This window comes from Acanthaster planci, linkage group LG02, assembly GCF_054643075.1.
Source record: "Acanthaster planci isolate LZ-2023a linkage group LG02, COTS_SCS, whole genome shotgun sequence".
NCBI lineage: Eukaryota > Metazoa > Echinodermata > Asteroidea > Valvatida > Acanthasteridae > Acanthaster > Acanthaster planci.
Window position 1 is genome coordinate 767,182 of NC_141778.1, and position 16,514 is coordinate 783,695.

Consider the following 16,514-nt stretch of genomic DNA (forward strand, 5'->3'; position numbering starts at 1 on the left):
AGTAGGATAAGTTAATGTACCACAAGTCCTATTTACACCCTGATAAATTTCTTGGGTATGTTTTTTCTCCACCAGCTATCCAGTGTGAAGGATGCCTGACCTATGAGCCTTGTATTCCAGTCTGTGAATCTTCATGTGAGAACCAACAATTCATTCTCCCTGATGATCTTTGCATGGATACTTGTGTGGAAGGCTGTGCTTGCCCACCAGGTACCATCTTTCACAATGATGAGTGTGTAGAGGAATGCCCGCCACCACCTACCGAGGTAACCATTTGGATTTAGTTGTTTCAAGTTCTTACCTGAAGTAATTTCACTGGTTTAGGGATCTTTTGGCTGTAGTTCTACATGTAGGATGACTTGAATTTTGTCGATCCTCCAACCACACCAGCAACCTCCAACCACCAAAGCATCAACTACAGTTGCATCAACCACCACTGTTGCATCAACAACTACGGAAGCATCAACAACTACGGAAGCATCAACAACTACAGAGTCGACAACTAAAGCATCGACAACTGTTGAAGTACCATCAACTACCATTGCATCAACAACTACCGAAGCATCAACAACTATGGAAGCATCAACAACTGCAGAGTCGACAACTAAAGCGTCGACAACTGTTGAAGTACCATCAACTACCATTGCATCAACAACTACGGAAGCATCAACAACCACTGTTGCATCAACAACCACTGTTGCATCAACAACCACCAAAGAATCAACAACACCTCCACCACCACAGCCAACTACTTCACCAGGAATATGTGAGAGACTTACTTTTACTAAAATGGATCTTCAATCCATCTTCACAATGTCTGAGTATACTGTTTTCAACATCAAGATCTTGTTCATTATTAATTAAGGTGCTGCGGGTTTTAGGCTGAAACAAGAACTGGGATTTACATGTATGTACGTTGACATTGTAAATCACTGAATTTCTCCTACATGATGGCATATTTTCAAGTGCACAAACATTTCTCAAGCCTTCCATTCTCAAGCCATTCTTTCAGCCCGTCATAAAGCAAAGCATGACATACGTAATTGCATTTGATGCATTCCTGTCTTAGGTGAGTGTTGGGGTTATGGTGACCCTCATTACTTTGACTTCAATGGTATTGAGTTTGACGACCAAGGCCTCTGCACTTACATCTTGGCCAAAGACATTCAGGATCCACCAAGATTTGTCGTCCTCATACACAACATCGAGTGTGGTCTGTTCCCTGGAACCACCTGTCCTAGGGAAATCGAGATCTTGTATGATGGACACCGAATCAGAATGTTGGCAGAGAGGAATGATCAAGGGGTAGGTTATCCTCAAGTTAATCACAAGTACTCAGAAATCAATCACCAGTTGATTACTAGGTAATCACAAGTAATCAGAAATCAATCACCAGTTAATTACTAGGTAATCACAAGTAATCAGAAATCAATCACCTGTTGATTACTAGGTAAAATCATTAGTAATCAGAAATCAATCACCAGTTGATTACTAGGTAATCACAAGTAACCAGAAATCAATCACCAGTTAATTACTATGTAATCACTAGCCATTCACTCTCAAATGAATTTACTGATTCTCCAGACACTCTGCATTTTGTAGTACTTTGGCATTGTTAATCCCCTACTACTGTCCAGACTTACCTCCAACTTGCTCAAGTATTGTTGATATATCACAAATGTTGGGCTTGAAAACCCTTCCCCTTCATTATGTTGACTGTTCTTATACTAATAATATGAAGCCAGACAAAGAGAGGGTTGGGGATGTCTACATTTATCTTAAACTAAGGACAGGAAAATGCCTTGTCAAATTTCAGATCTTACAGAGAGCATACTATTGTCCCCAACTGCCACTTAGTCAAGCCTCAATTCACTGAAATCTCCCCCCCATCAACTGCGGCCTTTGCTAGATCTATCTAAATATATTTCCAGCACCTTGACCATAACCAGTCACAAACAGGTTTCCTTCATTAAAGAATTAACAACTTGATCTCATTCAGGAGTACCAGGTCATCATTGATGGCACCACCTACGTCCCACCTGTTGAGTCACATGATTCCTTCACAATCATCGAATCTGGACTGTACATGCTTTTTGACGCCCCCAGTATCAGCTTGCAAGTCCGCTACTTACCTGTTGACCTTCATTACTTCAAGGTGGAGATCCCACAGCTCATTTACTATAACAGCACAGAGGGTCTTTGTGGTGAGTAAAATCCAAACTTCTTCATGATATTCAACCTTGGAGAAAGTCATGTCGATTTCTTCTTCATGGTTTCCTGAGAACAATTCCAGGTTCAACCACTTACAACGTCTAAAGCAGGAACAAACAAATCTCCTTTTTAAGGTCTGCGATCAGTGATTTAGTCAGTTTGGTATTTCAATAAGGCAAAGTAAGTTGGGATTAAGCACCTGAGGGCGGCCCAGTGGGAATATGTTCAGTGTGTGAATTAGCAAGCAGATGTATTGATGGAGTTTAACTTGTACACATAACATGTACTTGCCATCCCAACTAACATATGGCAACCTTCATTTTGTACTTTGGAATAACTGGACTACCATTGTAACTTTGCAGTTTTTAGAGATATGTGATAATGACTGAAATTCTTCTTTTTTCATCTTCATTTAAGGAAACTGCGGCAATCCTCTTCCTACTTGTGAGGAGACAGGCACTTGCTGTGATTGGCTAGCTCCACCATCAGTACCCTCTGAATGTGGCTGCGATGTTGAACCCACAGAATGTATTCCAGGCCCTGATATTATTGACTGGTATGTAGCAAATAGATCAAAATACCTCAGCCTATTACTTCTAACTCTAAGCTGGTACATGGCGAATCCCTACGTTGGGATATCACGCCAGGGATGCAGACCTGGCAGTAATGTGCTTGAAGAAATCATACTCTTACTGCTGCCCAATTTTCTTATCCAGTCCTTGGAAAAATTTCAGTTACAGACTAAAACATATTTGTTTCATAAAACAATGCAGTTTAACCACTTCGTGCCGGGGCATTTTTCAACGTTGAGGATGCTGGGCCGGTTTTCAAAATCCTTCAACAATTCATCATTCCATTTAACAGTCGTTTATAGCTGCACGCGAATCTTCAGGCACCACCCTAAGTTGACAGGTGACCTTCATTGACGCCCGAATATTTCAGCCAGGCCTGCAGCCTTGTAAACAGAGCCCAGATTGTGCGGTGTTATACAACTGTCTTTTGTTCACGAACCTGGCTCAGTGCACTGCAGACCTCTTTTCAATAGGGGCCAGATTAGCATGCAGCGGTGCTGTGTGGCTCACCACTGCGGTGGTGGAGAGCTTTTGTCCCCGGTGGTAATCCGCTTGCTCTAAATACCCCAAACCCTGGAATACGGTTTCAAAATAACGCTGGATTATCACCACTTTTGAGAGTGAAAAATGCCGGTCATGCCCAGCAGCCTGGTCTTTTGTTCGGAGTACGGTCTTTTGTTACAGGGCCCTGTTTCCTTTGTCCGAGTTCGGAGACCCCGGCCACACATATAAACCATACGGCTCCGATTTCGGAGTCCCCGGCTGGTAGTGGTTAAGAGCCCTTACAGTTCTCAATCCTCCGATTTCAATATAATTTGGCACTGTAGTTTAGGGTTAATGTCTTTGAAGAAGGTATGTTGTTGATATAGAACTGGTCATGAGAGCATTTTCTTAATGTTTAAAACTTCAGAGTAAGTTAAGTGATCCATCATTTGATTTAGGAGGACCTTGTTGACTTCTCTGATGATTATATTACAGTTGCTTCCTTTACATTCTTGGAGTGCATGGCTACTCATTCCTTGTACAGTGTGGCAAAGTTTGGCTGTGAAGAGAATTGAAATGGGGCATTTTCTTTCATAGAAAATATTGTAGTGTCTTAGAGGCTGTGGTGGAGAAGCATTGAAATACATAATTCACTTTCTGAGTTTCACATTTTCCCACAGGTGTGACAAACTGTATGAGGACATTTTCAGTGAATGCCATGATGTAGTTGATCCAGGTGACTTCTACAAGAACTGTCTCTACAACAATTGCTATGGCAAACAGCCAACGTGCTGGGACTTTGAGGCTTACGTTGCCGAGTGCTCAGCAATGGGTATCTGCATCGACTGGCGTGAAGATGACTTCTGTCGTACGTTTGTCTTACATTGAATATTTTTATTTTTGTCATTTTTGATGATGAAACAGAGGATTCCTCCTTGATTTCTGCCATGAGATTAACACTTGAGCAGAGTACCTGCATAAGAACACCATCGCATGATGCTTACAAAGATCTTGCAGCCTAGCTAGATGTCTCTGGAATTGCCATCAACACACTTTTTGGAGGAAACCTAAACAGAGATTTCATCTTTTTACCAACAGCATACACCTGTGAGAGTGATGAGATGCACTTCCGGGAGTGCGCTTGCCCAGATGATATCTACACCAGCTGCTATCCCTGGGATAAGGAACCAAACGAGTGCGACATGGAACCAGTATCTGGTTGCTTTTGTAATGAGGGATCCATGGACAACGGCAACGGAACCTGTATACCCTGTCGTAAGTAGAGGTCCCCTTCCTTCAAGATTTGGACTTTCTAGGCTTAAGTGCACTGTGTTAAGTTGCATACAAAACAATCTTGATATTTCAGGATTCCTGGATGTTTGACTCTGGAACCTCTAGATTTTTTAGTTCAATGCAGAGAATCAGATTATGCAATCAAAACCTCTTGACCTTACTTTAACATTCTTTCATGAGCATATGTTTCATCTTATTATTCACAGCCACAATTCTTCCCACTACCCGTGCAAGGACTACTGTTATTTCCACCACTGAACCTGTGGAATCTACCACTCCTAAGGTTTCCACTTTACCACCACCAAAGCCAACGACACAAGAGTCCACCCCTCCAGAGTCCACAACTGTTGAGTCCACACCTCCAGAATCTACAACTGTTGAGTCCACACCTCCAGAATCCACAACTGTTGAGTCCACACCTCCAGAATCTACAACTGTTGAGTCCACACCTCCAGAATCCACAACTGTTGAGTCCACACCTCCAGAATCCACAACTGTCGAGTCAACACCTCCAGCTCCAACAACTGCTGAATCTACACCTCCATCCACAACTAAGGAATCTACACCTCCTCCATCCACAACTAAGGAATCTACACCTCCTCCGTCCACAACAGTAGAATCTACACCTCCAGAATCCACAACTGTTGAGTCCACACCTCCAGAATCCACAACCGTTGAATCCACACCCCCAGAATCCACAACTGTTGAGTCCACCCCTCCAGAATCTACAACTGTTGAGTCCACACCTCCAGAATCTACAACTGTTGAGTCCACACCTCCAGAATCCACAACTGTTGAGTCCACACCTCCAGAATCCACAACTGTCGAGTCCACCCCTCCAGAATCCACAACCGTTGAGTCCACCCCTCCAGAATCCACAACTGTTGAGTCCACACCCCCAGAATCCACAACAGTTGAGTCCACACCACCTGCTTCTACTACCATGGAGTCAACTCCACCAGAATCCACAACAGTAGAATCAACCCCTCCAGAATCTACAACAGCCGAACCAACTACAGTGGAATCAACAGAGCCACCCACAACAGTTGTAACAACTATTGAGTCCACAACAGCTGAGAGCACCACTGAACAGTCAACGGTTGTGGAATCAACCACTAACATTCCATCAACTACTCCAGATGTTGTTGAAAGCACTACTGTGGAAGTACCCAGCACCACTGGTGAGTTTCGGTAGCTGTGTTATTTCTAAAGTATTATATGTTTCTTTGAAGTGTAAAAACATTAGGATATTTTTAAAATTTTCTGATAATCTTTTGGACTGTAAATACGATGTGGGAATTTGTTAAGGAAAATAATTTTCTCTGAACAGATAACTTCATTGGCTAGGATTAAATTACCACTATTCATTCATGGTTCCCAGTTTTTTGAGAAAAGTGCGGTAAATGAAATGGGTATTGATGAACATGGACGAAAACATTAAAAAGGATGGTGAAGTTGAAAAAGCAATCTGCTTTGAGCCTGATCAAGAGAGGGCACAAGTTTTCACGTAATGGAGGCTACTTTGGTGGGAGCTACATTTCACTGGTTTACGAATAGCTATGAAATGCAAGCCTTGCAGTTGCATTGCTAAAAACAAAATGAACTCTCCCCACAACATGGCTCTTTTCAACCACTGAGGGGGTGCTTCTGCTCAAGGTAAATATCATCCATCTTCCTACCGTAATTTATCCTCAAATATGTACCACAGAATGTGTTCCAGGCTACCAAAAAGTCTGCAAATGGAGTTCTTACCTGGATGGTGAAGAAGGCCAGCCTAATGACTTACCCTATGAGTTTGAGTTCATTGCTGACTTCTTGAATGACGAACGGTATGAGGGAGTCTGTGCTGAACCAGATGATATTGAGTGTGTCCTAGCTCGTGACCACAGCGTCCCAGCCGACATGACAATTCAAGATGTGCAGTGCAGCACAGACCTTGGCCTGGCTTGCTATGATGATGAAAACCAAAAATGTCTGGATTATGCCATCCGGGTTCAGTGCTGTGAGGAGAAATACACCATCTGTGGATCAACAGAAGCCCCTCCACCAACAACAGCTGAACCACCAGAATCCACCACTGTCATTGAGACAACCCCTGGATGGCCATCCACAACTCTTGCTGAATCAACCACAGTTGAGTCAACTCCTCCTCCGAGCACAACGACAGAATCCACTACTGAAGAACCACAGACTACAGGTTTGTTGATTGTTAGTCAGAAATATTAGAGGCAAAAGGGAAATAATGGGAGTGGATTTCGATATTCTCCCCTCACATTCTGTTATACATTACTTTTGTCTCACACAATGAGATGACCATTTCCAGGCACCAGTCACTGACAACTGGATTTTTTCTGTAGTTTTCAGTGCCTCTGCAATCCTTATAAGTTCCATAATTTTTATCAACAGCTCCAAATTTGTCGACCCAATGTGCGTTTGGAAAGGATCGACAAATTTCGCACGTTGTGATTGGCCAACGCATTGCAAACTCTTGGTGGCGCACTATTGTGAATCGCCCTTATTAAATCAGTTATGAAGTGATATTCAGTTTCCACTGAAATAGAACTTTACTCCATGCGAGTGTTTACTGTTCAGATACAATTTATATTTACGCCAAGTTTCATTGTTGATTTGACGTGCCATTCCAATGGAGACTCTGCAGAATTAAGTTCTGGACAAGACACGGGGAAAAAAACAAATTTTAGAAAGGCAAGTGCCCGCCAGTGTCTGTATCCATCTTGTACAATCTCCTTTATCCTCTTTTCCCTTCATTAGTTTGTGTACCTCATCATGAGTTAGACTGTGAGTGGTCACCCTACTATGATGACAGTGACAGTCCCCATGGTGACTTTGAGGTCCTTGGAGATCTCTTAGAAGCCCACCCAGGAGAAATCTGCGAGAATCCAAGGGACATCGAATGTGTGCTGACCTCAGACCACAGTGTTAGTGCCCACCAGACCGGTCAGAACTTTACCTGCCTGCCCTATGTAGGTTTCCTCTGTTTAGACTTTGCCAATAACAACCGTCAGCCCTTCAAGTGTTATGACTACAGCGTCCGCTTCCAGTGCTGTGAGAGTACCTACGTTCCATGTGGTACCACTGAAGAGGCCCCGACAACTGAGCCTGTTGTTCCAACCACGGAACCCAAACTCACCACTGAATCAGCACCCACCACTGAGGATTCTACCACTGGTAAGATACAGTTCTTGTCTTCAGTACTGTTGATTTCCTTGTCCATGGGATGGTGTCTGCTTGTCCTAAAACTCCCAACAGTCGTATTTCCTTGAAAACCACAAGTTACTCCAATCTTGAAATTTCCAGTGAATAAAACTGTACATTTTCAGGGGTTTGGAGGAATTAACTTAAGGTATTCACGCTCCTATACTACAACCAAGGCTTCAGTTTGACTTACAATCTGTGAAATTACTATCTATGGCTACATTCAAATCTAGTTGTATAGAGCTCTGAATGTAATTCAGTAAGCAGATTTACAAACCATTACTGCAGTTTTACCACACTCATGAAGGAAGGTACATTACATGTCTCCTTGACCAGTATGGTGCTGGGATTGGTCAAGTGCACGTGTGTAACGAGTGTGAGTGCTGTGCAACTGCAGTAATGGCATCTCCTTACATTAGTCTATAGGTCTATGCCTTCACTAAATCACGTTCACAGGGAAACACTGACTATACATGTACAGACAAAGTAGAAGTTTGAAAAGCCTGTGTCAAACACTGCATATGTTTTAGGACAATTTTAACCAGAAAACTGGTTCTTTGAATATAGAATGTGTAGATGTGGTGGAGAAACATTGTAAGTGGACACCTTGGTTGGATGATGAGGAGGATAAGGTTGGGTCTCTTGGGGAGTTTGAGCTCATCTCCACCTATCGGGAAGAATACAACATCTGTGACTCACCTTCCATGATTGAATGCGTGCTGAAGTCACAACCTGATGTTCACTCAAACGAAACAAAGCAGGTGTGTACTGGAAGACATTTTGATTCATTTTTTGCAATTCAGTACTTATCAGCCTTTCTAGTTTTAACCACTTCAAAGTGTTGCCACAAGCTGAAAAAAAGCTCCAAAAGTCTGCATTTATCTGAAGTGAAACTTTATTTGCAGTTGTCAATTAAATGTTGAAACATTCCTTGTCTAAAGTAGCAGTGTATATGATATTGACAAAGTCTTGGATTGGCTTTGTTGCTAATAAACGCACTGATTCTTTGTACTCGGCAGGTGGTAACCTGTAATACTGACGAAGGCTTAGTGTGTCTTCACTCTGAGCAGACCGAATTTCCTCCGTTCTGCTTCGACTACATGATCCGTGTTGAGTGTTGCCAGGATATTGTTGTCCCGTGCAATCCGCACAGCACGGCCTTTCCAACAACTAAACCGGTATCCACTACAAAAGCTGAGTCAACAACAAGACCGGTGTCCACCACTTCCATGCCCAAACCCACAACAGAAGGACCAGAACCAACAACTGAGGAAGTCCCAACTACAAAACTGGCGCGCACCACTCAACCATCAACGACTGCTGAACAAGAGTCTACCACACAACCTGAATCAACCATTCCTGTGGAATCCACTACACAACCTGAATCAACCATTCCTGTGGAATCCACTACACAACCTGAATCAACCATTCCTGTGGAATCTACTACACAACCTGAATCAACCATTCCTTTGGAATCCACTACACAACCTGAATCAACCATTCCTGTGGAATCTACTACACAACCTGAATCAACCATTCCTTTGGAATCCACTACACAACCTGAATCCACTGTTCCAGTGGAGCCCACAACAAGTGAGTTTCTGATTGATCTTTACTCACAAAAACAGCTGAGTGCTTCACTAAAACACTCGAGCAATTATAAGTTATTATGAGCTAATCGCGGTTCTGCTAGTCTTAAGTCACAGAGAATTCAGATGAGTAGTGAAGAAAGTTATCTATTTTCATTGTTCATACCTTGTTACTTATGATCTAACTCATTATTGGCAAGCAACTGACAAGTGATTGACAGTGATGTGCATCTTTTGTCTGATTTTGATGTGACAAATTAATTTTGCAGGTTGTTTTCCAGGTTGTTTAATTGCTTTCTTTTTCTTTTCTTTCAATGTTGTAGAGCTAACCACTGTGGAATCCACTCCTCCACCTGAATCCACCACACGTAAGTTACTTGATACGTAATCCACATTATACAACTAGTTCTGCTGTTCAACGGCTGGAGAAGAATATTTAGAATTATCAGCAGCTTACAAAAAGGCAGTAGCAGTCCCAATGGAGATAATAGAAGAGTACACAAGGCAATGTAAATTGACATTCCTTTCTATTTAAAAAAATTGAAACTCTGATCATTACTGCTACCTTTTAACACGGAGGGACATTTTGATGATATCAGCAAGTCAGAAGCAGTCCAAACACATTTATAAATATTCTCAATCATTTATCTCATACCAGCTTGCAAGCCGATTTATGAAAAAGTCTGTGAGTGGACACCCTGGATGGATGACGATGAAGGAAAAGTTGGCCCCATCGGAGAGTTTGAGCTTGTCTCTACTTTCCGTGAAATGTACGACTTCTGCCAAGATCCAAGCCAGATAGAGTGCACCCTCAAGTCCGACCACAATGTCTTTGTCAATATGACCAAGCAGAATCTGCTGTGCAACCCCGTGCAGGGCTTGATCTGTTTCCATAACGACCAGCCACAGATTCCTCGTTGCTTTGACTACTCCATCCGTTTACTGTGCTGCAGCTACAAGAACATTGGATGTGGAACTTCACCACAGCCTCCTGTCACTACAGTCGCCCCCACAACTGAGAGTGTTCCGACATCAAGTAAGTGAACTACTCCAGAGTAAATAATCAACCCTTTGATTCCCTCAGTAACAGCACATAATCCAGTCAAATTACTGTCCACTGAACGTTGTCATACTTGAACTTGTGCATGGAACCAATTATCTCTTCAAACAACCTTTTAGGACTTCTTAGTAAATGCAAGTTGATTTAACCAATCCTGTAAAAATTGATGAGAATCTAGTCCAATCTCTCCAGAGATTACAATGCCTTGCAGAATTGAAGAAAGTTGATCCTCATTGTGCTTCTTGTTAAATGCAAAGGCATGTGAACAAAAAAGTTGCCAAATGTCCTTGTGTAAAAGCATTTCTCTGATAATGTAAGTGCAGCAAGTTTCAGAGCTGTAACGTCAGCTTTCATCTTGTGTAGTAAAACTTAGTGAAGAATTTGGTTTCACAAGATAATGCAACCAACACTGTGGTGTATTTGATCAGACAGGGGATATTCTTCAGTATGCTGTCACAGGTCTCACTTCCAATCTATCAAATTTTGCATTGGCTCTTATCAATGTCTTCTGTCTCCTGTAGCTGCACCACCCCACCATAATGAGGTCTGCCAGCCCTACATGTCATCCAGACCCACCCCAATCATCAAAGATGGCTGCTCTACTGCAACCCCCGTCTTCCTTCCTCAATGCCAAGGCCGCTGTGAGTCTCACACCATCTTCAATGGCTTTGAGGCCAATGGTAATGAGTTCTGGAAAAGTACCTGCCGTTGCTGTCGCCCTAGTTCCTTTGAGACAGACTACTTTGAGCTAGTCTGCCAAGATGGTGAGGTCATGACACTGCCTGTGGAGATTGTAACAGATTGCTCCTGTAAGGAGTTTGAATGTCATTAAAATGACATACGGTAACATAAAAACATTGTGTTGAACAGAAGTATCTCTTAGAATAACGTACCAAGCCTATATGGCCCTACAAATAGGTCTTTGATATCAAAGCTAAGAGCCAAATTGGACACCTTGAAGTACCCACAATTATTCATTCAAAGCAAGGATAGATTTCTGCAGCGGGATGAGTACTGAGGCAAAAGGTGTGTAGAGATATCCATCCAAACACATGTGACCCACTAAACTGCAGGAAAAGGTCATAGAAGTCCATTTAAGTGCAATGACCCTCTCAAACTGGAAAGGTTGAAATATCTTCTGGAATTTCAATTTCTTACTTGTCAAAAAACATTGTTGATCACTAAAATTTCAGGTTTTTTTTTTTTTTTTTTTTACTAAGCATTAGGCGGGGTCCGATTGGTTGCAAGAAAAGAAAGATTTAAGAGGAGTCTTTCAAGCCTAAGTCTCTTTTAAACTCATTTTTTTCTGTGTTGTGTGTAATTTAACTCGTTAGAACCGTTTGATGTGAAAACAATCGTATCTCTGGAACTGAATTGGCCACTGAGCTCTGACTTATGCCGAATGAAAGCTTACTGTCTAAGATTCATTTGGTATAAACTTAAAAGCCATACATTTTATTTTCATTTTTGCAACATAATATACCTTTTCTTAGAGCGGGTCACATATTCATTCCATTGTGCTAACTCCTTCGTCAGCAAGACATTCAATATGACCCTTTGCCAAGTTTACGAAGACTTTAAAGCACTAGTCATCATGACAAAAGGTGTTATGGTTTATTTCAAGTGTGATGATTTCCTTTTATTTTAATTGAACTTGGCAGCTTTTGATTTTAAGTTTTGTAGAACAGCACTTGAATTTTCTATATATTTTAATTAGATATTTTTGTAAAACGGTAGACAGGCAAATATAAGTTGCAAAGTTTTACAATTTTCTTTAGGCCTTTTTATCTTTTTTCGAATGCCAACTGAAGTTTCTTGAGTTTGATTTTTGCAGATTTAGAATGTCCAACAATGAAACAGAATCTTATCAGATAAGCCCTTGAGCTTTAGCACAGTTTCATTTGTTAAAGAGGTAAATTTCGAAGGGAAGCTAACATTTTCCTATCATTTCAGCTTTGTTTTTCAAGGTTTCTACTCCCCAAAATTTGTTGGTGGAAACATCACCTTTTTTAAGCTGTTTTAATTTTACTTCACCGATATTCTGCCTTAGTTCTTTCAGAAAATATTATTGTTCCTGCAGTTGTAGAAATTTGGCCTGCAAAGACTAGAAAAAGTAGAGGTCCTCTTTTGTAAGTCAAACATTCCAAGTGTTAAGCTGTACACAAATCTTTGCAAAATTTATCTTGAAATTTTCAGAATCTCAAGTAATGTGCCCTTTATTTTCTATCACCAATTGGAATTATGCAGCATTTTATATCCATGGAAAGATTCTTAGTCTTCAGGGAAAAAAAGCTGAAGTCATCAGAATGTGAACTTTCACCCAAAAAGTTTTCATAGTTGCAGTAATAATTAACAATTTTGAACTAAAAGCTGGAATTAGTTTTGTTGCATACAGATGTGGTTAAACTTTAGGTACAGTCCCTCATTTGTCATTTTAGTATTATATTCCTTTGAAGCAACAAAATTACTCAAAATCTAGAGAAGGGTGCCTAAGAACAAACCTGATGAAGTATAAGCTCAATGACGACTGTAGGTAAATGTTTGCAACGTTGTACTGTCTCGTTTTCACGAAAGCACTGGGAGTGAAAACAAACGTGCATACACGTAGGTACAAAAAACGCCGGACGTGAAAGGTCGTTAATAAAATTCGTTTCTCTAGGTAACTTTTCCTAAATATTACGTGAGGAAGACAAAGGTAAAATTCCAACATTAGTGTTTCATGGGGTGGTTAAGGAATTATTCTTCCAAAAATTATCGAACGTGATAGGACGGCCCAATGTAAAATCCCCTTAGGCAGACCACGCGAGGGTTAGGGAAGTTCGCTGCGTGACCTTTTTACGTGTACTTTCAGGCCCTATTATAAAAACTACTTTGCGGGTGTCGTGTCATTGCTTGTGCTCTTTCTTATGGCAATTTTCCTGGCATCTTTCGAAATGGCCGTTTTTCGTTGCTTTCTTCAAAATGACAGCTTGCCAGAAAGAATCATTTCACAGGGAGTTTAGTCCCATAATCACAACCAAGTGTACTTTTCAACAATAGTTTCATCAGTTACGTTTTGGATAACTGCAAATGATGGAGTTACCTTTAATTCATTTTTTACTTCTATACATTTCAGCCGTTGTTATGTAGAGTGATTTGTTACACCCAGATGAAATCAATGGCAATGATTATCCAGGGTAATGCTTACACGTACAGCATACACCTTCATCAGATCCTGTAGGCCTATCCAGAAATTCCAGGTTATGCTACACATTCGTTTATATCAGTTACCTAAATTTTAATGACAATTTTTTTACAACCACGTTTCCAGTGCAACCTTTCATAGGTGTTGTCAATCCTCATTTAAAATTCTTCAATTTGAAGGTGGCAGAATTTCTACCCAGAGGTTTAATTGTGTCAGGCTCTTTCCTACTTTTTGGCAATAATACTAGATTTGCAAGAAAAAAACACCTGTGTACATTTAATAAATTTCTTGTCTCATAAATTGAACAGATTGAACTAACAAGTGCGTAGGGACTAGGTTCATCACCAAATCGTTCGGCAGGTAAATTATTTCGTTCGGCAGGTAAATTATTTCCCCGTTATTGGCAATGTGTTAAAGGCCAATACCAATTTTCCACATTGGAGTGCATTTTTGCTACACTAATATTTTTCTTTGTGTCATTTAAATGCATTCATATTCTATATACATGTAACTCCCCCAAATCAGTTAGAAGCCTACTTGATTTGTTTCAGTTCTGGTTTTATCAATGAATAGGTAACGAAAGACTTTTTCATTTAAAATGCCAGCCAAAAATTCACATGACACCGTCACTGGAGATCCCCAATTTCCCGAGTCAAAGATCGTTCGGTCCCAGGTCTTTCAGACCCACGAATGTTTTCTCGTCTTTAGTTCGCAACAAGTCCCCATTTATCTGAAAATTTAACGCCAAATCCAAAGTGTTAGTTGCTTTTTGTAAATCTTCAATTCCAAAGATCGGGGTCGAGTCCAGGCCACAATTTTCTTGAAACTCGGGCTCGAATCCAAGAGGGCACTTTTTATTTTGAATCTCTCTCTTATTTCTAGTCTTTTAGCCCTAACCCTCCTCAATCCTTCACCTGTTGGAGGACTGAGGAGTGTTAGGGTTAAGAAGCCTATTGCTTTGGGGGCCCATATTGGTAATTCTGTCTGCCAGGCTGCCTCCTGAGCCTCCTCCAAAGTGTGTCGTGTCAGGTTAGAGTCCCACTCTGGATAATGGTGACCGAAAACAAGGGAAGCCTACCTAGGATAGGTCGGAGTCGTGGCAGCTGGGCTTTTCTAAGCAAATAGATAATACTAAAAGAAGTAGAGAAACATGGCATGCCTAAACTCAAGCTAATCCCACCTCTAGTGGCTTATACACCTACGTATTTAGCCATGAGGAGGAAATAACATTTAATATGATCATTTACAAAGAGAGAGATGAAAATATTCGCTCGTTTGTGGGATTCGAGCCCAAGATCGCTTATAACATTGAACATCGAGGTGCCTATCACGAGGACACCACGCTCTTCTTAACATTTTTCCAGCTAACTGAAGTCACAGTTTATGGAAATTCGTTTTTTTTTTTTTTAAAACAAAGATCCAAACGCGTCTTATATCGGATTTATTTCGGGGGCCTCATTTTTTAAATTTACCTTGAAAGCCAGAATGTTTCAGCAAAGTGAAATGAAAATGTCCGAAAGCTAAGGGAGAAATTTGAAAATGTTTTCAGAATTCAGAGGCGAATCTGAAGGGGTTGGGGGTTGTAACCCCAGTTCAGCCGCGGACTAAATGGAACTACCAGTGAAATGACAAAAAATGAGTAAGCCTACCAAAAGAAAAATATTGGACAAGGATTGTGCCGTCCATTTATCCATCTGTAGTTGGACAATTACATCGATTTCTGGTGGATCCCTTAGCAGGGCATCCCTTCAGTCCCCCCATCAACCCCCCCCCCTTTCCTGAAAGCTAGATTTGCCCCTGGAATTCCCTGATAGCACCATTTACGCAAAACAGAGAAGAATTTCAGACCAGGGCTTGAAAAAAAGAATATGACTGTTTAGCCCAGGACGACGTCTACATTGCATTGTGACTAACGTCCAGGGTATGAAGGTCCTCCTACTATCCGAAATTTTTTTCAACACTATTTTCTTACATTTTACCTGACGAAGACAGCTCAAAATGTCGTTCACAAGTGCCTCGTATACTGAATTTCATAAATGCTTGAAACTTTATGCGTATGAATCTATAGGTCGAACAAGAAGCGAAATCGCTTCAACATAATGGCAGACAGAACTCATCCAATGTTTGCTACGCTAGAGATGGAAGTTTTGGACAACTTCCCCTTCAGCACAGTGCAAACACATTAACGGACCAATGGTCGTTTCCACCACATAATAATTTTAATTTGGGGGCCCCGATGTTCTTAAATTATTCTGTAAATCTTAATACACTCGTCATATGGCTCTGTACATAAACGTGTATCGTTTGCATTAATGGCAAACTTTATAAAATGCACCACACTTGTACCTGCTTGATATTTTCTGTTTTTGCAAAAAAAAATGGTATTTCACCTACGTGCCTTTCCTAAATCTTTTTATTTAGCAAATTAAACTCCTCTCTCAATGGAAAAGAAGACGAGTTTGCGGCCCCCCCCCCGCAGTGCGATGGTCCAAAATAACGCCTCTCAGTTTAGGGTTAAGTTCAAACCATATTGTGCATATAATACGCTCAAATAATGAATCAAGTATGAAGGCAGTATTTCAGCTTAGGTTTACTCAAAGGTCTTTCGCTGAATCAGTGGCCAACATCTGACGTAAAGTTCACACTTCAAATAGAATGACCCACTTAAAAAAGCGATCGTGTTATACGCGAATAAGCGGGGAAAATCACAAAGAAGACACGTGCCTGGCTGAACATGAACCAACACCCAAGCTTTGTATTTAATTTTAAAAATGGCAACATTCATCATTTGGCCATGTCTGAGATATAATGCCAAATGCCAGAGTGTAGTGTTACATTTTTATCTCTGGACATATCTTCAACCCTTAGTGAACGACGGCTTTATAAAGTCACAAGTGGGACATGTT

The 16,514-nt window shown here is 41.0% G+C and overlaps 1 protein-coding gene across 4 annotated transcripts in view; it reads left to right on the top strand.

Moving 5' to 3' along the window:
* Positions 1-13,406, top strand: part of LOC110989898 (mucin-5B-like) — a 71,220-nt gene extending 57,814 nt beyond the window's left edge. For all 4 annotated transcript variants that reach the window (XM_087133531.1, XM_087133533.1, XM_087133532.1 and 1 more), the window contains 15 exons: positions 76-266; positions 391-766; positions 1,070-1,305; positions 2,000-2,204; positions 2,629-2,767; positions 3,947-4,134; positions 4,365-4,541; positions 4,766-5,740; positions 6,268-6,756; positions 7,332-7,748; positions 8,343-8,536; positions 8,795-9,368; positions 9,688-9,732; positions 10,023-10,400; positions 10,946-13,406. In XM_087133531.1, coding sequence (XP_086989657.1) covers positions 76-266; positions 391-766; positions 1,070-1,305; positions 2,000-2,204; positions 2,629-2,767; positions 3,947-4,134; positions 4,365-4,541; positions 4,766-5,740; positions 6,268-6,756; positions 7,332-7,748; positions 8,343-8,536; positions 8,795-9,368; positions 9,688-9,732; positions 10,023-10,400; positions 10,946-11,256 — 4,895 coding nt within the window. In that variant the 3' untranslated portion in view covers positions 11,257-13,406. The remainder of the gene's footprint in view (positions 1-75; positions 267-390; positions 767-1,069; positions 1,306-1,999; positions 2,205-2,628; positions 2,768-3,946; positions 4,135-4,364; positions 4,542-4,765; positions 5,741-6,267; positions 6,757-7,331; positions 7,749-8,342; positions 8,537-8,794; positions 9,369-9,687; positions 9,733-10,022; positions 10,401-10,945) is intronic.
* Positions 13,407-16,514: the final 3,108 nt, after the last annotated feature.